Raw genomic sequence first — 23,630 nt, forward strand, 5'->3', positions numbered from 1 at the left:
ACGGTTGCAAGCCAGACAGGAAATTAAATAGTCTGTCCTCGTCCGACATGTTGCGGATGTCTAGCATCAACGAGCTGAATTCTTTGACATAGCTCCTCACCGAGCCCACATGTTGCAGCTTTTTCAAGGATTCCCGTGCCAACCATGAAGTATTGCAGGGTAGGAACTGGTCCTTCAGTTCTTTCTTAAGGGTCTCCCAAGCCTCGATCTTCGGTTTGCCCGCACTAGCATCATCGTCTAACCTGGTGTGCCACCATAACTTTGCATCTTTGGTTAGATACATGCTAGTAAGAGTTACCTTCTCTTTATCAGGGACTCTTGCAGCAACGAAGTACTGCTCCATGTCCCATAGAAAATTCTCGATGGCCTTAGCATCGCGCTCCCCCTCGAAGGCCTTTGGCTCCGGTGCCTTCATTGAGCGGGATGGTTCTGCAGCAATGGCACCCGGGCTGCAGAATGCTGTCTTGAGCACTCCCATTTCGCTCTCTGCAATGCTAACACGAGAGGCTAGAACGGCACTTACTTCTTCGAACCGAGATTTAAGTGCGCTCAGCCTTTCCTCGAGCTCATCCAATTTGGATATCACCGGGCGTTCCAACTCCTCTGAGACTTCACCGAGTACCTGCTCGATGATTGTTACCCGGTCTCGAACAGCATCCAAACCGGATCCACCAGCCATTGTTCAGGCAACCTGCTCTGATACCAACTGTCACGGGGCAACTTTCAGCTTCCAAAATTGCTTCCGTGATGGCGCTAACTCCACTAGCCAGCCAACACCCCAAGGTATGAGACACAAGTGTTTACAGGGAAAAACCCCCAACCTTTTCTTACTTTTCTTCTCAAAAGTACAAAGGACACACCTGCCTCATGCAAGAGGTCTCTCACCCTCTCACCTTGGTGTACAAAGCACTCAAAACCCTCCCAGGTTACACAGAATGCTCTCTCACAGCCTATGGAAACACCCTTCCTTGGCTGATTTTTCCTCTCTCGGCTCTCTCCCTCAGCCTTGGCCGACAGGCCTATATAGCATCTCTGGTCGTGGGCCACTCGTCCACTTTCCTGGCAGCGTGCGCCCACTCCCTGGTAGCGCGCCCACTTTACTGGGTAGTTGGCCGAACCGCCCAACCACCAGCAACTGCGAGTCCCGGTCAGCCACGTCCCGGAACTGCAAGGAACCGCCAGCAACCGCAGCCTGGCGTGCGCGTGTGCCGACCGCGCGCACCTCCGACTTGCGCGCGCACGCCTCCGCTTTCTGCGCGCGCACGTCTCCTGCGCACGTCGCCCGCGCCGTGCCCCAGCTGGACTCCGCTATTTCCGCGCGCACTCCGCTTTCTACGCACATGGCTCCTGTGCACGTGCCCCCGCGCTGAGCTGTGTCCTGCCCGAGCAATCACATCCGCGCCCGCAAGTAGTGCTGCGCCTGCGTCCATGCAGTGCCGCGCCTGTGCCCGAGCTGTGCCGCGCCCGTGCCCGAGCTATGCCACGCCCATGCCCGCAGACAGAGCCGAGTCCTTCCGGCCGAACCCAAGCCGAGGTGCGCCTAGCCTGCGCGCCCATGCCGTGCATCATCGCCATGTCGCGTGCTCCTTCGGTGTGCCGTCCCGAAGATATGCGCCCTCCCTGCGCACAATGCTGCGCCGAGCCCCACAGCGCAGCAAGGCATGGCACGGTGCCGCCTGCGTCCGTGTCCAAGGCTTCAGTCCTGTGACACAAGCCTTTACCTAGCAGCTATACCTATGCGATGGCGGTTAATGGGTGGCATGTTTAACAGAAAACCCCTTATACTTCTTAAAATAAATGATGGCCTCTATTGAATAAAATATTTCCCCCATCTTTTATTTTCCATACGCATGAAGTAGCTACCATAAGACACAAAATTATACAAGATTATGTTTGAATATTATTCAAAAAAAATAAATTAAAAAAAAATATCGTGCAAAATAACGCATCGATAATATTTAACTTTTCCATTTATCCTCTCATTGACAACTTGTACTTGATAGGATAGTAACTATTGATGAAATGATGAACTGAAAAGTTAGAGATTAGATTTTTACATTTCTGTCTGAGATTTGCCACAGCACTACACTTTCACGTAAGTTGCCATAGATAAAAAAAAGTCAGATTCCTCGAGAGCGCTAACTGGGTTACATGACTTGCATACGAGTCCCAATATAAAACCAAAGCCATTGTCTTGGCTTCCGTATTCGGCCACTCCAGGCCTCCCTCCCGATTGAAGATCATGAGGATAGAAAAAATAAAAATAAATAAAAAAATTTTAAAAAAATTAATATAAAATCTCAACTCTTAGATTGCGGCTCTTGAAAACGAAAAAAATAAAAGATAAAAAAAATATTAAAAAATAAAGGCAAAACCCCGCCTCTTGTTTTTTTTTTTTGGCTGTCCCAAACCTCCCATCTGATTGCGACTCCTAGGAACGTAAAAAATAAAAAAAATTAAAAAAATTAAAAAAATATTAAAAAATCAGCAAAAAGATTGAAAAAAATTAAGAATAAGATATGCTACATCAGATATAAAGAGAGTAATCTGAATGCTCCGTGATCTATTCTGTTAATGAATCCTAACACTGTTAACGCTCCATTCTTATCTAAATTTTTTTAAAAAAAATTTATTATTTTTTATATTTCGAAGAGTTAATGTTCTAAAATGAACATTGCTTAGAAGTTCAAATCCTAAAATGATAGTATAGTCTTAACTAAAAATAACAAAAAAAAGATCATAGATGATAATGATGTTGAATTATATCCTATCACTTAGCCCAATAATATCAAATATTTTTTTCATTGTTGCCAGAGTGTGAACCTCACCTCAATCTCACCGGAATGTCATCATCTTTAATTTTTAATATTATTTTTTTTGGTAGCATTATTTTTAATATTGTTAATAAATTCTATACTCATAAGTTGTGATTATGGATTGGGCAACCAATACTTGATAACGCTTCTGGAGTAATTGTTGAGGGGAAAAAGTTGATTAATAAGAAAAATTCAATAAATAATATCGGTTCGGGAGGTGGAATGGTGATGCATATGTTAAAATATTTTAAAAATAGATAATTTTAACATATTTCTATAATCATAAATATTTTTTTAATATTCTTTAAAAATAGATAATTCATGAATCTTCTATTTATATTGTAACTAAAAAAATAATGATATTTAATATATAATCTTTTAAACTTTATATTATATAATTTATATAAGTTATTCATAAATTATATATATATATATATTTTAATATAAATTAGATTAGATTATATTCAATTTTTTGTTAAATTTATTTTTATATAAATTTTTTAGTAATTACATCATAGATCATTACTTGGTTGTAATATTGTGCACTCAATATTGATAGTAGATTTCATATCAAGATTTATTTTATTTTAATTATTAAACTATCTTACCTCATATAGTTAAAATTATATTAATTTTAAAATTTATTAAATATATAAATATTTTTTATAAAATTTAAATATCTATTTAATAATTAAATATTATCATCAATAAAAATACCAATTAATTTGCAATGATGCTAATTTATCATAAAAATAATTCATAAATAATTAATAATAAAATTTATTAGCTATATAATGATATATAGAGCATAAAATTTATTTCATTGATAAATAATTAATATCCAATAATATAATCATAAATGTTACTAATTAGATTTAATTTAACTATAGAATATTATTTTTATAATATTATGATAAATAATTAATATTCAATAATAGAATTAAAAATATTATCAATTTGATTTTATTTAACTATAAAATATTATTTTTACATGATAATATCATAACATTATAAATTTTAAAAATATCTATAAATAATTATTATAATATTATAGATTTTTATTATAATTTTTAAATTATTAAAATAGAATATATTTTTTTATGATATTTATAAGATTATGTCGCTATATAATAACTTTTATTAACATTCCTAATCAAGTGCTACAATAATATATATCTTTTATGATATTTTTAAAATCATCATTAAAGAGTATTTATAGTAACACTCTTTTTTGACTATTACTAAAATAATTTTATCGCTATAAACTATTTTTGTTGTAGTGCCAGTTGATGAGAATCACTATAATATCATATCCGGAGTTAAGTCTACGTCAGACGATCCGAATGGGGACCATTGATGCTTCTCTCACTTGAAACTTTGATGCCGAGGAGAGGCTCGTCAGGCCAGAGGATCTGGGTGATGAGACCATCGAGTAGACTGAGATCGACAGTTGTGGTGGGATGGATGGTAGAAAGGGCTTGCTCCTCAAGCTATGATTGTTGCTTTGCCATCTGCTGGAGGCCTTGGATGATGGTCGTCAAGGTTTGAACTTATCGTAGCAGTGTGGCGAATTGCTGCTAGTCCACCACCACAATCAGATGGAATGCTGATTAGAGTTGGCCAAAGCATTCTGCACTCTCATTCTCGTTATTTTCTTATTCAAAGTGGATTTGCTATCTTTTTCTTCCCGACACACCAGTCTGTTGGCACTGAGCTTCGATGGTGCCACATCGGGAGGTCAGTCGGGTGTGCTTGGGGATGCGAGCTGCCCTCCACACTGGGGACCTATAAGAAAACCCACTTGCCGGAGTGTGTCCAGTAGGAGATTCTTCAATGCCTAAGTCAGTTGGAGCCTAGAGAATAGTTGAAGGAGGAAGAAAGGTGTATGAGGGTGAGAGCACTAACCTTTTCTATCAGGAGTCAAGTCTTACCTGAGGGTTCCCTACTTACGTCTTTTATATTAAGATGATGCTGTAGGTTGTTACATAGAAACTTGGTAGGTTGTCAGGATCTACAAGACCACGACATGATAGGCCATTGAGATTTGTCCATGTTGCCGCAAATCTTCGGCGAGATGGTCGACTGCGAGCTGAGGTATTGCGCCTAGTTGTTGGATAGTGAAAAACCTACAAAATCAAGTCTGTTTGCTGGAAGTTGTCCGACGAAGGATCCTTCCATGCTAAAGTTAGCTGTAGATAAGAAACAATATAGAGGACCAAAACATAAGAGCAGAGTGTTTAGTAGTCAGAAAAATCTTACTCTAATCCCCCTGCTTATCACTTTTTATAGAGAAGAGAATGTTATTCCTATGTAATTTCTGCCCCTTAGAATTCGGGATATGGGAGTTATTGCCTTTAGTGGGCAGTTACTTCATTAACTGTCGTTAAAATCAAGTAGTGGATCATTAGTGGGCGTATTACATCCCACGATCCCATAATCGTGGGTAGTTAACATCTGTGCCGAATAACTATTGCTCGACCTCTATTTTTTCGAGATTAAGATAGTTGGTAAAATATCGAGACACCGAGGAAGTCATCAGCTAAATATTATTTAGGATCATTGGCTGCTTGTTGAACTTAGTTGGCTGATCTTAATCAGCTAAACTTAGTCGGCTGAATTTAGTCGATTGTAAGCCGAAGATTTATCCCACCACTTGTCCCCCAACTCCCGAGTCCAATGCGAAAACGATATTAGATGGAGGGAGTTAATCAAAATTTTGAACTTTGTGCCTAATTTCGAGTTCCTTCCTTTGGCAAACTTTATTTATTGCTATCTCGAAGAAAGATGCTTGGCAATTTTGTCATCTTGTGGAGCATGAAATCATTTTGTCGTATTACAGGATGTGTGGAAGCTCCATCATTTCGTAGAATGTACCGAAGTTATTACTGTGGGTGCTCAAAGTGACCTTTTATAATAATTACGGAAGATTATGCCAGCAGAATAATGATTCACGAAGCATTTAAGTTAGCCACGTATCGATCAATAATAGAGAGGCTGATTTATATATCATATCATATGCCCCCCACTTCTGAAGCTGTTTCATCCTCCGAATAAAAGTAATTAATAAGAAGTCAAAATATTTGAAATATCTAAAATAAATTAAAAATCAAAGCATCCAAAGAAGATCCGAAGTAGATTGGAAGTCGAACCTCGATAGTAAATCTTGCCAATTCAATATCTTCATCATCGGCCTCTATTTGACTCATTTATGGATGAGGAGTATCAAGTGGCCATATAGGATCTCTGAAGGGTTAGTCCCGTCATTGTTGTTGTTTTCGGCTTGCCATATGGCCATGTGGCGTCTTCGAAAGATTAGCCCCTTCATCGGTAGATAGTTGAAACTTGACCAAGTAATCTTGTTGGTATAACAAAGTCGGATGTTGAAATATTTTGAGCCGTACTTTTTTTTTTGTAACTTTTATTAGCTATATTGGGTCTCTTGCCGATCGGGTGCAAGCCAACCATTATTTTATCAGGTGTCAGCCGATAATACTTTTGTGATCGGGTGTCAGTCGGTCATGTTATTCGATCAATTACCGAATAGTTGATTTTCTATTAGTCAATATTCATTGCTGACAACCTATTGGAACAATACTATAAAATATAAAGTATTTGCATAATATGATTTGTTACGGGGACCTACTAATAATGTATGCATAGATTCTTGACGTTCCAAATTCGAAGAATTTCAGTACCATCCAAAATTTTGATCATAGTCATCTAATCATCGTCAGGACTCATCATGATATCGAAAATATCCAAAAGTGGAGTCTTCCCTGAATGAGCTAAGGGAGAGCGATATTGCTTTTCCTTCCTCAAATTTTATCGAGAAGATCGTCGCTCCTCGAAGATGGCACGATGTGGATGCCAGGTGGGTTGGCATTGCGGTGATGGAGGTTGCTGCTATTGTGGTCACTTTTCTATAATTTGCTATAGACTGTGGACAGCCTCTGTCAAAGTCTTGATCTGCTGCACTAGGGTGGTGAACTGCTGTTGGTCTACTGTGACCATCGATTGTTAAGCACTGGCTCTGCATGTTGTATCGGAGGTTCTCCACGATGACATAAAGAGCATCTAGCAGAGCTTGTGGATGTGTTATGAGCTCTTGTTTTGGCCATGGTTCTTCCTTCTAAGGGATTTTCTCTCTTTCTTTCTGGCACGTCAAACTGTTGTCACAAATCTCCAACAAGATGGTCGGCTGTGAGCCGAAGTGTTGTGCCTAGTTGTTGGATAGCGAAAAATCTATAAAATTAAGTTCACTTACTAGAAATTGTCCAATGGAGGATTTTCCGATGCTAAAGTCAGCCGAAGATAGAAAATAGTGTAGAGGACCAAAACACGAGAACAAAGAATTTAGTAGTCAGAAAAATCTTACTCAAATCCTTTTGCTTACCACTTTATATAGGGTAGAGAATACTATTACTGTATAACTTCTGCCTCTTAGGATTCAAGATGTGGAAGTTATTACCTTTAGTGGGCAGTTACTTCATTAATCATTGTTACAACCGAGTGTAGATCATTAGTTGGCGATTATTTCATCCCACGACCCTATGATTGTGGGTAGTTAATACCCGTACCAAATAATTATTGTTCGATCTCTATTTTTTCTGAATCAAGATAGTCTGTAAAACACCGAGGAAGTCGTCAGTCAAATAGTATTCAAGATCCTCGATTGCATGTTGAATTTAGTTGGCCGAACTTAGTCAGTTGTGAGCCAAAAATTTATCCCAACAATCCATTATCCTATGATTTGAATTGTTTGTCGTGGGTGTTGATCATGAGTTGTGCCTACGCTACTGAGATTGTTGGAGAATCTTAGAGATTGTGTGGACGATTGAGTGAGCTAGAAACTTGAGGTGAGGTTCCTTCTGGGAACACCCATATGAGTTGCCGGGCATTGTCGGTTAGGTTCTGATTCGAGATTGACAATCGACCGAGATGAATATCGGATAGAAATTGATCTCGTAGTATCATCTTACCTCGAAAGATGATGTGATCTTTTTTTGGTAGAAAAAAGATGATCAGATCTTATTGGACCATCAACGGATGCTCGACGACGTCACGCGAAGAAGAGTTTGGATTGGATATCGGATAATCTCCGTAACAATCATGACTTGTCTCCTGGCTGGCTGTGGCAGTGAATAGTCCAGCGGGGTCCAGCCCGGCGCATGGGGACGCCTTACAAACGCCATGCTTCCTTTTCTGCCGGCACTCGGTGATGGGCCAAGCCTTCCTAAGATTTCGTCTTTTTTCTGTGAATTATTAGTGGTGGGTAAGGTCTTGTCGTGGCGACGATGACTTATTGCCACCTTCGCCCGCACGCGCCACCAAAAAATAGGCCGAGGTTCCGCGTGGACTGAAGCAATTGGATCAAGGGCTGGGTTGTATCTTTTGTGCAAAAGGATTCACCCTCCTCCGCACGAACCGACCGTTGGATGGCGCAACGGTTACTTCGTGATCTACGTGGATAATTAATGGAAGATTCGGACTGCTTTGAGAGCTGTGTGAAGCGTGATCCCGTGGGCTGCGTCGCGAAGGAAGATCCACCGTTCTTTCGCGCGAAAGATACAACCGAACCCATTTGGAGGATATTCATCCACGTGTATTGATATTTTGAGCCGACGCAATTAACCTCGCGTCAGGGTCAACAGTAGAGTCAAGAAATCAACTGTAGAGTCACGGGAAAAAAGAAAAAAAAAAAAGAGAAAAAAGAGGACTGGAAGTGGTCTAATAATGCATGCAGGGTGCATCACACGATCCCAGGTTTTTCAGTTTAATATAGCTCACAGTTTCATTGCTTACTGGAAAAAAAAAAAAAGGGTGTCACCTCTATGATGTCACTGTTTCCAGAGCGAAAGTGAGGGGGAGCTTTGAAGATTCTTATTTGTCCAGTCAAGGCCCTCAAGTCTTCCTGCGTTGTTTTAAAGTAAAATTCGAGACCTATGACCAGTTGATTATCGAATCCATTCATCCACTTGGGCGGATTCCACCGTATAGGACATCCAAAGCATGATTTCTATGTTGGACTAAGGCCAAGCATATGTTTAAAAAAGTGAACAGTACGGCGGTTTCCTCTCAATTATTTGGACTGAATAGCCTTCTACTTCGACGTGGGAAATCATTTAGGCTTTATTGTTTAAGGGTCGGTTCCGACAGTTTCCTCTCAAGTAAATGCTGTAATTTATACTGGCATTAGTGGTCGTATGTATGCAAAAGCCGTCTAATTATGCCGTCCAAAAAAATAAAAAATGGTTAGGATGATCCATGACTTGTCTCTTTTGGTTGGCTGTGCTATTGACTGGTCTAACCGGGGTCCAGCCTTGTGTGGAAGCCATGGGAGAAATTTTTGTGTAGGCCCAGTCTACAGTAAATATTGTAAATTAAGCTAATAAAAATAAAGATTAGAGTTATGGTTGATAGATGGTTAGAAGTTAAATTACATTTCATTGATTATCTCATTAATTTTATTAATTATTTTATTAATTATAATCTCAACTCAACTCTCAACCATCTATCAATCAAAATATAATTTTTAATTTATAATATTTATTATAGACTGAGCCTATACAAAAATTTTTTCTGACAACGGTTATCCTTCATTTTCTGCCAGCGCTCCATGATGGATAAAGTCTTCCCAAAATTTCATCTCTACCAAAAAAATAGGCCGGTGGTTCACCGTTCTGTGCGAATCAACTGTTGCATCTCGCAAATATTGCTTCAAGATCTGTGTGGATGATGAATGGAAGGTTTGAATTGTTTTAAGAGCTGTACGAAGCGTGATCCGATGGGCGAAGTTGCAAAACAAGATCCATCATTCTTTCGCATGGAGGATACAGCCCGAACCCATTGCATCCAATTGAGAAAATCAAATTTTAGTAGTTAGTATAGTAGTTTTATCTTTCCCCTTCTTTGCCTACCCCTAATAAAGAAAAAAAATGATCATTAATTACTAAGTAATAGAATTACACCTAAAAATATAATTTTTTAATAAAAAAATTATAAAAAATAGAATTTGAACTTGTGATCTTGAGGTTATGAAACTTGTGAGCTACCAAACTACTCTACTTTATGTTGAAGAACTGAGAGTCAATGGATGAAAAAAAAAAAGTTAAATACACTCCTCTACCATTTCTATACAATTATGGATGACAAAGAGGGCTCCTCTACGATCATAGATCATAGAGATCTATACAAATATTTTTTTTGTTTATCAATTTGATCTTGTTGCATCCGGTAACAAATATGTACGAACCATTTGTCGATGCTCATTCACGTGCATAAATATTTTAAGCCGACGTGATTAACCTCGCTTGGGGGTCAACAGTAGAGTCAAGAAAAAAATTAAAAAAAAAAGTGGACAGGACAAAGCTACCGGGCCAGCCTTTTTTATGAAGCATTATTGCAGATCTAGAGCTAGGGGGGAAGAGGGAGAGTGAGAGAAAGAGAAAGAGAAAGAGAGGAGAAAAAGAAGAGGAGGATGGCAGATATAGCAATGAACTTGCTTCTCCGGAAGGTGGCGACAATGCTATCAGAAGAAGCTGATCTGCTGGGAGGCTTGCGGGCAGAAGTAGAGGACATCGAGCATGAGCTGATTGGCATGCAGAACTTCCTGACGACGGGCGAAGCAAGCATAGTCAAGAACTGCGTGGACGAGGTGAGAGAGCTGGCTTACGACACTGAGGACTGCATCGATAGCTTCAGGCTCCACATTGCCAAGGAGTCTCGCCCAAAGAAGGAAGACGGGTGCATCTGTTTCTTGGATGAAGGTATCCACTACCTGAAGACGCTACTGCGGCGCTATCAAATTGCCAAGGAGATCAAGAAGATCAAAGCCAAGGCGGAGCGTCTGCACCAGATAAGGTCAAGGTACCAGACGCTGCCGGGCTCATCGACCCGGCAAGAATCTTTGCACGGGAGAAATGATGCCCGATCGGCCGCTCCCTGCGTCGACGAGGACCAGCTCGTTGGCATGGAAGAGAGGAGGAGCAAGCTGATGCAGTTGCTGCTTGGAGGCGACGGCCAGCTCACTGTCATCTCTGTGGTCGGCCTGGGTGGCTCGGGTAAGACCACCGTGGCCTGGAACCTGTTCGAGGACGAAGGGGTGAAGGAGACGTTCAAATACCGCGCTTGGATCGACGTCCCCCAGCAGTCCGATTACTGGGTGCTCCTCCGCAACCTCATACGCCAGCTCCAGCATGACCGGAAGGACCTTCCCCAAGGGCTGGGGTCCATGGCCGAGCTGCAGCTGGCGAACCAGCTCAAACGATTCCTCCGCGACAAGAAGTACATGATAATTCTCGACGATGTCAGGGAGCCGAGTGTCTGGGAACGCATCGCAGGCGCATTTCCGAATACCAACAATGGCAGCAGGGTGATGGTAACCTCGCAGCTTCAGAACATCGCCTCTTACGACATCGGCGGTTGTGTTTACGCCAACCATCTGTATCAGCTGCCGGATCTGGAATATCATGAGGCGTGGAAGCTCTTTCGCAGGAGGGCCTTCCGAGCCAACCCTGAGTTCGCCTGCCCGGAGGAGCTGACGGACGTAGCCGAGCGCATCGTCAAGCGCTGTGCGGGGCTGCCGCTTGCCATCGAGACGGTGGGTGGTCTTTTGAAAAACAAACCTCAGATCCCGTACGAATGGAACAGATTTCACTGTAGCCTCATCCCGGAGCTCCAGAGCAACAGCCGGCTCGCAAGCGTGCAGAGGATCCTGTCACTTGGCTACGATGATCTACCAGCGCATCTCAAACCCTGTATCTTGTGCTTTTGCGCCTTCCAGGTGATCAAACAGAAGAGGCTGATGAGGATATGGATCGCCGAGGGATTCGTCCAGAGCGTTGAGGGCAAGACGCAGGAGGAGGTTGCCAGGGACTACCTCAAAGAGCTCGCCGACCGGAGCATGGTTCAAGTGTCGGAGTCGGATCCGCCCGGAGGCACCACCAAAATTTGTCGCGTTCATGGCTTCATGCATGAGATCCTCAAATTCAAGTGTACGGAGCAGAGCGCCTACAGACTCCTTGAGGAGCGGCACGATGGAAACAACAACCAGCATGATCTGGCATCACCAGTGCCACCGTCTCGCAAGATCCGGCGCCTGTCACTTCGTGGCAGCAGTCAAATATATGAGGGTATGGCGTCTCTGCTGCAGCGCGACGACTGCGGCTCCAGCCTCCGCTCCCTCATCATTGCAATTGGAGATCAGACTCCAATTCTATTCCCCTCTCTTGACCTCCCTAACAAATTCGTGATGCTGAGAATGTTGGATCTGGAGGGCACCAAGGTCAGCAGGCTTTCAGGCCAGATCGATTCCTGCCGTCTTCTCAGGTACCTGAGCCTGAGAGACACTAATCTGGATAGTCTACCAAAGTCAATGGGCAAGCTCCTCAACCTGGAAACGCTGGACCTCCGAGGCACCCAGATCACAACACTGCCGGACGAGGTCACCAATCTCCACCGTCTTCACTCTCTACATGTCTCCTGTCCGACCCCGCCTGGTCGGACATCGAGAGACATCACGCATGCAGCATGGTACGAATTAGCGGCCCTGCAGGGCGTGAGTGCTCCCCGTGGTGTCAGGCGATTGACACGCCTGGTGAAGCTGGCTCTGTTCGACGTTGGCCACGATGACGTGCTGAAGGAGCTGCAGGATTTGACGCAGCTGAGGAAATTGGGCGTTCGATGCATCAGGAGAGGAAATGGGAAGGATGTGTGTGATGCTATCCAACAAATGAGCTGTTTACGCTCCCTGGTCCTTCACTCGGTGGGTACCGATGAGCTTCTCGATCTGCAATCCTTGTCCTCTCCTCCTCCGCTCCTCGAGCATCTATTTCTGGCAGGGCCGCTGGAGAAGCTGCCAACGTGGGCTAAATCGCTTCGCTTCATCGTGAAGATAGTCCTCGTGGGGTCTAGGTTGAAGGATGACCTGTTTGATGCCTTTCAAGGCCTACCGAATCTGACGCATCTCTCCCTGATTGAAGCGTTTGCTGGAACGCATCTATGTTCAAGCAACGGATCAGGATTCAAACAGCTCAAGATATTACATCTTTCCAATTTGAATGAGTTGGTGTCGGTGACAGTGGCGAAGGGAGCAATGCCAGCTCTTGGGACGCTGTCAATCTGGTACTGCGGGGCATTACAGCAAGTTCCATCGGGTATTGAACACCTCACAGGTCTGAAGGAGCTTCACTTGCTTGGAATGCAGGAGGAATTTGTCTGCAGGCTGAGGGTTGGAGGGACAGAGCGTGGGAAGGTCGCACACATCCCGATCATCAGATCAAGAACCTACATCAAATCGCAGGCTGGTGATTGGAGTGGATGGATAGATGAAGATCTTTTGGCCCCCATAGCACTGGAGATGGAGGAGGAGGAGGAAGAGGAAGGAGGAGAAGAAGGACGGAGAACAGGATCTTTCGTGGAGGAGCGCGACGGGGATACTATAAAATGGAGAAGGTACAACTCGTCGGAAGGTCATTCCTCAACCTACCTGGACTAAAATTCTATTCCTAATTTTATTCCATCCCCATGGAATAAGTATCTTTATTCTATTTAATTATTTATTTCTTATCCTATTTTGATTTTGATTTTTGAATTTAAGTAGGAGTTAAATATCCCACTTTGGTGATGCTTTATTTAGAATATGTTTGAAAATGCTGTAGCTTTTGACCAAAAATGTAATCTATAGTAAAAGCTAAGTTTGATGTCCCAAGCTATTTTGAGCAAGATAGGTTTTTATTATAAAAGTGTTTGACCGTAAATATCCTAAAGCTCTTCTAAAGATATAGGAATAGTTTGTTGTATGTTTGGTTGACAAATTTAAAAATTATTTTTAAATAACACAATCACTAAAAAGAATAGATATCTAAAATAATTTTAAAATTATTTAGATATAAAATAAAAGAGTACTGTTGCAACAGAGATTCGCTGACCGGAGATAATACTCCATTGAGGTGCACCTAAAATGATACGGTGAAGTCACACCAACAATGGACTCAGGCCTGCCAATTTGATCAGCTGCGTGGGTAAGCCTGTTCTTGACATCCATGGATCACGTATAACTAATGGAAAGGTCGTTCCTCGAAGTACTTGGACTAGGATTCTATTCTTAATTTTATTCTATTCTCATAGAATAAATATCTTTATTCTACTAAGTTATTCATGAAAGAATAATACTCTACAAACCAATCGTATATGGGATGCAATAGGGTATTTATTATAATTTATCTTTCAAACTCATGTAATTGATATTTATATTATTAATAAAATAGAATTTTTGATTCATTATATGCTGCATCTTATTGTTCTTAAGATTATAATGAACCCCATAGGTCTAGGTAATGGTTTTAGGATCATGATGAGATCACGCCAATGAGATCTAAATCCTTGATAGCTCTGATCTAAAATATTCTTAGTCGTTGGTACATTCAGAGATCAATGATACGGAAAAGACTAGCATGTCCTATGTATGCTCAGAAATGAGGATAGTTGATCTCACAACCACTTATGTGGTGCTACTAATACAACGATATAGGAGCTCATTAGAGAATGAGTTTATTGAATTGACCTGCGAGAGAATATCAAATAGAATTTTATTTATATGTCAATTGATGATTCTCTGGTGGGAGTTGTGTGAGTGATCCTTGGATCTGAGATCACCATGGTACCTTGTGTGCTTGGATCCATATTTTGGTCTACTTCTTAACTTGGTTCTTTGATCCTTGCATGGGGTGTCTGGATATGGTGAAGAGTGCATGAAGGTTGTGAGTGATCAATAAGAGATCAGTCACTCCTAATAAGGGGAGCGAACATCCTATGTGATCTTATAGGTCGATAATTCGAAAGTCTTTGACTAAAGTAGGATGATAATTAGAAATTTTTTTTAATGTATCATTAACTGAATCATCATCTTTAGATCAAAATATATAAAGATAAGTGATTGGATTTGATATATTTTCATGTCCACAGCTCATCTGGGATGTTGTTTGACTAAAGGATTAAATTACATGATAACTTGCCACTGAAGGATATTTTGATAATTTTTTATCAAAATTTTAAATTTTTTGGATAGTCATGATACATTACTAGACGTCAATCTTGACTTATAGATTCGTCAGAATTAAAAAAATTTAATTTTAAAATCAATTTGAAAGAGTCTAAGTTGATTGAGACTCTTCGGACGATCTAATCTCATCAGATTAGAGTACGTTGAAAATTTTGGTTCACTGCTGTTTAGATTTGAAACCCAATGGGTTACACACTTTGAGATTTGATCTTGATCTGTTCTAATTAGAGTTTAATATACATTCTATGAGTTAATTTGATATGCTAGCACATTGTATTAACCCAAATTCCTAAATTGGTTTAGATCAAAGTGTTTGAGCTAACCTAGACTAGTTGCCTTTGATCTAATGGGATTGGATCAATTTAAATTGGATCCTTATCCAACTTGAAATAGTTTCAAATGGAGAAGGACTCCTCTGTGCCAACTAGAAGCCACGCCAAAAATAAATGCTGCCCCATCTCTTTTCAGCATGTGAAGTTGGAGAGTCCTTCTTCATGAAGGCTCTTAACTAATACGCATTGCCTTAAATTCTCAACTAGATATCTATTGATTTGTCATCAAAATTAAGTAGAATTTTTATACAGAAGAAAGAGAGTCCTTCTATTGCAAGTATCTCATGCACCAAAAATTTCACACGGTGAATTTATTCACCACATGAGAAGTTGGAGCGCCAAAGGTTGGCGCCCCTTCATCCCATAACATGTCTCTTGGTCCCTTATTTATATGGGACGTCCCAAATGGTTAGCTATTGTGATTTTATGTTGAAACTAGAGAGGAGGGATGTGAAAATCATAGAAAAAATTTTGAAAAAAAATTTGAGAAAAAGATAAGAGAAAATTGAGTGGTAAAATTTGCAAGAAGGATGGTGAGATTTTTAGCAAGTGTTGCTTGTATGCCTTAGGGTTTGATTTTTTCATGTGTTAGAGTCAAAAATCAAATTTTAGATTATGAGATATCTGAAGAGTATCTTCTTGATGTCATTTTGGTGGTAAGTTCGGAAGCAACTGAATTTTAACACGATCGTACCATGAGTTTGAAGCAGATAGTGTTCTTGAAAAGATAAGGCTACGGCAGCGCACCAGTTAGAAAGGATCCTAGCCAACTTTCATGTGTATCATCATTGAAGGACTTCTACTTTGGAGTCTCATGGAGAACACCAACATACCAGTTCTTCTTTTTTGATGAAAGTAAAAATTTTATCTCTTTTGCATACTTGTTTTTATTTTATCGATATCAGTAAGGTGATCCTAGGATTTGGATTCTGACTTGATAGTTTTATTTGATAAAGCTATTGATTTATTTATTTTAAAATTTTTAAAAATTACTTTTCACTGCATGGTCGGATTGCAATAGTGGTATCAGAGCCATCCTTGTCTGATTCGATCAAACAAGTGCAAAATAGTTGCATAGAATTGTTATTGATCATATATTGCCAAATATGTTATATTGATTTTTAGCATTAAAATATTTTTGACTTTATATGTACTATGATTTTAAATTTTAATTATTAAAATTATAAATTTTTGATAATTTGAAATTTATTTTATTATGGTAGCTTCATGCTTAAATCGATGTATGGTTAAGAGTGTTATGCATGCCTAATATGATTAGGGGTTGCTTTATTTTTGAATATGCTTGTCATATGTTATGACTTCTAATGCACCCTTATTTAAATTTTTGGCATGATTATATGATTGCTATTGTGATTTATATTTACATGCCATATTATATAATATGTAGAGTATATTTTATGTAGATGTAGTTAGGATGTGCCGAGACCAGTTCAAAGTCCCTCTTAAAAATTATATTAAGTTGTAATGTCGGGATTTACTTTCAATTCAAAAGTCGAATTCTTTAGATCAATTAGTATCAAAAAAAATATAAAAGGTGATTTTCTAATTAGGTCCGTATGCTGGCCTGGCCAACTCTGTTGGTGTCTAAGAATAGCTACGGGGTGCCTCCCATCTACTGACCTAGCTAATTTGATTTTATTGAATTTCGAACTTAAATTGATTAGTGATGTTGATATTACAAGGGCCTTTCTTCGAACTTGATCAATAAAGTATGTCAAGATCTTAGTGAGCTTGTTGTGCTATCCATAAGGCTTACTATAGAAATTGACATTATGTTAATCGAGTGCATATTGACGCTTATGGCATATTTTGAATAGTATTGCTTTGTTGTGCTATCCACAAGGACAGCATTGTTTAAGTATAACCATATGGGATTGAAGGGTCAACTTAACTAGAATACTATAGTTTGTTGTGCTATTCACAAGGCTATATCTGATCTAGAGGCCAGAGAGAAAAATATTGAGAATTATAGAGGTACAATTGATAAAGAGTTATCTACTTTTGAACTTATGAATACTTATTGTACTATCCACAAGGTGTTTATGAGGAATAAGGATCTCAACCCCACTAAGAAACATTAGTATGTTTCTCGATTTTTATATTTGAGGACTATAAAGTTTGATAAAATAGTGGAAGATACAATTAGATAAAAGTCCCAGTCTAGTTGTGAATATCATCATGAGTCGTCTGCTTATATTGTGTTCTTGTTATTGTAGATTAACTACACACATGGCATCCTCACTGTCATTTAGAGGCATACTAGATGCAAACAAGTTGATCAAACTTAACTATGTTGACAGGTTAAAGAATCTGAGAATTATTCTTACTCAGGAGAAAGTCTCCTATATTCTGGATACACCTGCACCAGATTTCTTTAGAGAAGATGCTTTCGAGGAGAAAAGGGCCATATATAAGATGTGAAAAGATGACAGTGTGACTGTCAAATGCATCATGCTTACCTCCATGAGCAACGAGCTTCAGAGACAGCATGAAGACATGGATGTTCCCTCAATACTCCTTAATCTTAAGAAGTTATATGAGGAACAAAGTCGAACTGCTTGATATGAGATATCAAAGTAGTTGTTCCGTGCCTGCATGACTGAAGGTACCTCTGTGCAAATGGATGTCTTGAAGATGATTGATTTGATCACTCGTTTGAGACAACTAGATTTTACCATAGATGGTGAACTAAGCCAGGATTTGATCCTGTAGTCTCTTCTTGACTTCTTTTCTCAGTTTGTTATAAATTATCATATAAACAAACTAAACATCAGCCTGCCAGAACTACTGAACATGTTGAAACAGCAGAGAGCCATTTCAAGGATGAAAAGGCTCAGATCCTTCATGTTGATAAGATCAACAAGAAGAAAGGCAAGAAGAATTCTAAGAAAAAGATGAACCCTAAGGTTGGCATCTCTAAGAAGAAAATGAAGAAGGTCTCCATCAAAGGTATTTCCTATTACTGTGGCAAGGAGGGCCACTAGAAGAGAAATTACAAGGAGTACCTTGCAACCGTGAAATCGACAAACGTTGCTAAATGTTTGTATGTGATACAAACTAATTTATCATTACATACTTCAATGTCAGATTCTTGGGTATTGGATACCGCTTGTGGCTCATACCTTTGCAAATCTTTGCAGGATCTATAGGAAATAAAAAGTCTGAATAAAAGTGACTTCGAGCTATTCGGTGCTAGTAGAGAGTCTATTCAGACTGAAGCCGTAAGAACCAAAATTTTGGAGTTGTCTTCGGGCAAAGTTTTGAAACTAAAGACCTATTATTATATTTCAAATATCGTTAGAAATATTATTTCTATACCATTGTTATTGGAATAAAATTTTGAAATAAATGTAAAGAACTATGATCGTTCTATATATTTTTTTAATGAATATTATGGAAGTACTTTTATTGATAATGATCTTTTATTTCTTTCACTTAATGATAATATATTTCATATTGATAATAAGAAGAAAAGAAAGAGGATGTGAATGTCACATACCTCTGGTACTGCCGACTTGGCCATATAAATAAGTCAAGGATTAACAAGTTATTTAAAGATAATTTTTTTGATCCTTATGATTATGAATCATATGAAACTTGTGAATCTTACCTCATGAAAAAAATGACCAAGACTCCATTTACTAGATATGAAAAAAAGGCGAGTGACATTTTGGACCTTGTACATACTGATGTATGTGGTCCAATGTTGACTCAAGTCAGACGTGGATACTTTTATTTCATCATATTTACTAATGATAGATCTAGGTTTGGATATATATATTTAATGAAATATAAATCCGAAGCCTTTGACAAATTTAAAGAGTATCAAAGAATGGTTGAGAAACAAACTGGTAAAAGTATTAAAACTCTTCGATCGGATCGAGGAGGAGAATACTTGTCTAGTGAGTTTTTTAATTATTTAAAATAAAATAGAATACTTTCTCAATGGACACCTCCTTATACTCCATAATTAAATAAATTACGGAGAGAAAGAATCACACCTTATTAGATATGGTGCGGTCCATGATGTATTTCATGGATCTTTCGATATTCTTTTGGAGATATGCCCTCGAGGCTGCAGCGTATATCTTAAATAAAATATCTTTGAAATCTGTTTCTAGCACTCCATATGAAATATGAAAAGAAAAAAGACCTAATCTTAAGCATCTTAAGATTTGGGATTGTCCGACTTATGTGAAAAATATTGATGGACATAAGCTGGATGCTAGATCAGAAAAATATAAGTTTGTAGGTTATCCCAAGGAGAATATAGGATACTACTTCTACCATCCTACTTAATAAAAGGTGTTTGTTGGTAGGCATACTATTTTTTTGAAGAAAGAGTTTATCCAAAAAGGTGGCAGTGGGAGGTCTGGTGAACTTGACGAAGTTTAAAACCTACAATCCATCCAAAATTTACAAAAGGGTTCTCAATCAGATGTACCCATTATTAAAGCACAGCCACTACACACATCTCCTCTCTGAAGATCAAGTAGAGTGCATAATGTACCACTCATGTATGGATTTGTCATTGAGAATGATGATCCAAGGATCTATTCAAAAGCTGTCATGAGTAGTGACTCTGACAAGTGGCTCAATACCATGAAATCTGAAATGGACTCCATGTATATCAACCAAGTTTGGACTTTGGTTGATATGCCTGAGGGTGTGACCCTAATAGACTGTAAATAGATCTTCAAAAAGAAGATTGGAGCAGATGGCCAAGTAGAGATCTATAAGGCCAGGCTAGTGGCAAAAGATTTTAGACAAAGCTAAGGTGTTGATTATGAAAAAACTTTTTCGTCGGTAGCCATGCTCAAGTTTATTCGAATAATACTTGCTATTGCAGCATACCATGACTATGAGATCTGACAGATGGACATCAAGACTGCCTTCCTCAATGAAAAACTTGAGGAAGAAGTCTATATGATTCAGCCAGAGGGATTTGTCTCAAATAGGAGAGCAAATTAAGTATGCAAGCTGAATAGAACCATTTATGAATTAAAACAAGCATCGAGGAGCTGAAACATCTATCTTGATGAGACAGTCAAATCATTTGGCTTCATCAAAAATATGGATGAACCTTGTGTGTACAAAAAGAATAGTGAGAGTGCTAGTATTTTCTTGGTCCTGTATGTGGACGACATACTGCTCATTGAGAATGATATCTCGATGTTGCAATTGGTCAAGACTTGACTATCATAAAAGTTTTTTATGAAAGACTTGGGTGAGGCATCCTATATACTAGGTATAAAGATCTATAGGGATAGATCAAAAAGGATGCTAGGCTTGTCCCAGTCTAGGTATATTGATCTTGTGTTAAAGAGGTTCAACATGGAGGAAAGTAAAAGAGGTTACTTGCCCATAGATCATGGCATACAACTCTCTAAGAAGATATCTCCTAAGACACCTGAAGAGAGAAATAGAATGAGTTCTATTCCTTAAGCTTCGACTGTAGGATCGATTATGTATGCTATGTTATGTACCAGACCTGATGTGATTTATATCTTAGGTATTATAAGTAGATTTCAAGCTGATCCCGAGGAGGATCATTGAAAAACTGTGAAAAACATACTCAAATACTTGAGAAGGACTAGAGATATTTTTCTGATATATGGTGGATCTGATTTAAAACTAGAAGGTTATACAGATTTTAATTTTCAATCTGATCCGGATGATAGCAAATCTATATCTGAATATGTGTTCACTCTGTATAGTAGTGCAGTAAGTTGGAAAAGTTTCAAATAGCAAACTGTTGCTGACTCATCACTGAGGCTGAGTATATTGTTGTTAGTGAGGCTGCTAAGGAGGCTATCTGGATGAAAAAATTCATCACAGAGTTGGATGTGGTTCCAAGGGTTGAACAAACAATGTCTTTTTATTATGATAATACTGGGCAGTTGCTTAAGCCAAAGAACCAAGGTCTCATCATAAATCCAAGCACATCCTAAGACGGATCCATCTCGTTTGGGAGATGTCGAAAGATGTGATGTGATCGTAGAGTGAGTTGACATCAAGAACAATATAGCAAACCCATTCACTAAGACCTTGTCAATGCAGCAGTTTGACCACCACCTTGATAGCATGGTATCAAGTATAGGGATGATTGGTTTTAGTGCAAGTGGGAGATTGAAAGAATAATATCCTGCAAATCAATCACATATAGGATGCGAGAGGGTATTTATTGTAATTTATCTTTCAAACTCATGTAATTGATATTTATATTATTAATAAAATAGATATTTTTGGTTCATTATATGCTGCATCTTATTGTTCTTAAGATTATAATGAACTCCATAAGTCTAGATAATGATTTTAGGACCATGATGAGATCATGCTAGTAAGACCTAAATCTTTGATAGCCCTGATCTAAAATATTTCTAATCGTTGGTACATTGAGTCGGAGATCAATGATACCGGAAAGATTAGTATGTCCCATGTATGCTCAAAAATGAGGATGGTTGATCTCACAACCACTTGTGTGGTGACACTAATACAAAGATATGGGTTCTCATTAGAGAATGAGTTCACTGAATTGATCTGTGAGAGAATATCAGATGGAGTCTTATTTATATGTCAACTGATGATTCTCTAGTAAAAGTTGTGTAAGTGATCCTTTGACCTGATATCACCATGATACTTTGTGTACTTGGATCCATATTTTGGTCCACTTCCTAACTTGATTCTTTGATCCTTGTATGGGATATTCTAGATATGGTGAAGAGTGTATGGAGATTGTGAGTGATCAATAAGAGATCAGTTACTCCTAATAAGAGAAGCGAATATCCTATGTGATCTTATAGGTCGATGATTCGAAAGTCTTTGGCCAAAGCAGGATGATAATTAGAAAAAAAATTTTAATGTATCATCAATTGAATCATCATCTTCAGATCAAGATACATAAAGATAAGTGATTGAGTTTGACATATTTGCATACCCACAGCTCATCTGGAATGTTGTTTGACTGAAGGATTGAATTACATGGTAAATTGCCACTAAAGGATATTTTGATAATTTTTTATCAAAATTTTAAATCTTCTGAATAGTCATGACACATTTCTAGATGTCAATCTTAACTTATAAATTTATCAAAATTAAAAAAATTTAATTCTAGAATCAATTTGGAAGAGTCTAAGTTGATTGGGACTCTTCGGGTGACCTAATCTCATCGGATTAGGGTTACGTTGAAAGTCTTGGTCCACTGCTGGCTAGATTTGGAACCCAATGGATCACACACTTTGAGATTTAATCTTGATCTGATCTAATTAGAGTTTACTATAAATTTCATGGATTAATTTGATATGCTAGCATATTGTATTAACCCAATTTTTTAAATTGGTTTAGATCAAAGTGTTTGAGCTAACCTAGACTAGTTGCCTTTGATCTAATGGGATTGGATCAATTTAAATTAGATCCTTATCCAACTTGAAGTAGTTTCAAGTGGAGAAGGACTCCTCTGCACCTACCAAAAGCCATGCCAAAAATAAATGCCGCCCCACCTCTTTTCAGCATGTGAAGTTGGAGAGTCCTTCATGAAGGCTCTTAACTAATACACGTTGCCTTAAATTTTCAACCAGATATCCATTGATTTGTCACCAAAATTAAGTAAAATTTTTATGGCATGTAGAAGAAGGAGAGTCCTTCTGTTGCAAGTATCTCATGCACCAAAAATTTTATACGATGAATTTATTTACCATGTGAGAAGTTGGAGCGCCAAAGGTTGGCACCCCTTCATCCCATGACACGTCTCTTGGTCCCTTATTTATATGGGATATCTCACATGGCTAGCTGCTGTGATTTTGGATTGAGACTAGAGAGGAGGAATGTGAAAATCATAAAAAAAATTTTAAAAAAAATTTGAGAAAAAAGTAAAAAAAAATTGAGTGGCAAAGGTTGCAAGAAGGATGGTGAGATTTTTAGTAAGTGTTGCTTGTTTGCCTTAAGATTTGATTTTTCTATGTGTTGGAGTCAAAAATCAAATCTTAGATTGTGAGACATCTAAAGAGTATCTTTTTGATATCATTCTAATGGCATGTTCGAAAGCAACTAAATTTTGACACGATCGTACCACGAATTCGAAGCCGGCAGTATTCTTGAGAAGATAAGACTGCGGCAGCGCACTGGTTAGGAAGATCCTTGGTCCACTTTCGTGTGGATCATCATTGGAGGATTTCTACTTTGGAGTCTCATGAAGAACACCAACATGCCACTTCTTTTTTTTTTTTATGAAAGTAAAAATTCTATCCCTTTTACATGCTTATTTTTGTTTTATTGATATCGGCAAGATGATCCTAGGATTTGAATTCTGGATCGATAGTTTTATTTAATAAAGCTATTGATTTGTTTATTTTAAAATTTTTAAAAATCACTTTCTGCTATGTGGTCGGATCCCAACAATTC

At 38.7% G+C, this 23,630-nt stretch overlaps 1 protein-coding gene across 3 annotated transcripts in view; it reads left to right on the forward strand.

Moving 5' to 3' along the window:
• Positions 1-10,217: 10,217 nt before the first annotated feature.
• Positions 10,218-23,630, forward strand: part of LOC105056670 (disease resistance protein RPM1) — a 29,861-nt gene continuing 16,448 nt past the window's right edge. The window contains exons 1-2 of one of the 3 annotated variants that reach the window (XM_073248057.1): positions 10,219-12,938; positions 13,021-13,225. In XM_073248057.1, the coding sequence (XP_073104158.1) occupies positions 10,294-12,938; positions 13,021-13,042 (2,667 nt within the window). In that variant the 5' untranslated portion in view covers positions 10,219-10,293 and the 3' untranslated portion in view covers positions 13,043-13,225. Of the gene's footprint in view, positions 13,286-23,630 lie in introns of those variants that run through there. The other 2 variants (XM_073248055.1, XM_073248056.1) reach the window with 2 other exon arrangements.

The sequence above is a fragment of the Elaeis guineensis genome, chromosome 13 (assembly GCF_000442705.2).
Source record: "Elaeis guineensis isolate ETL-2024a chromosome 13, EG11, whole genome shotgun sequence".
Classification (NCBI taxonomy): Eukaryota; Viridiplantae; Streptophyta; class Magnoliopsida; order Arecales; family Arecaceae; genus Elaeis; species Elaeis guineensis.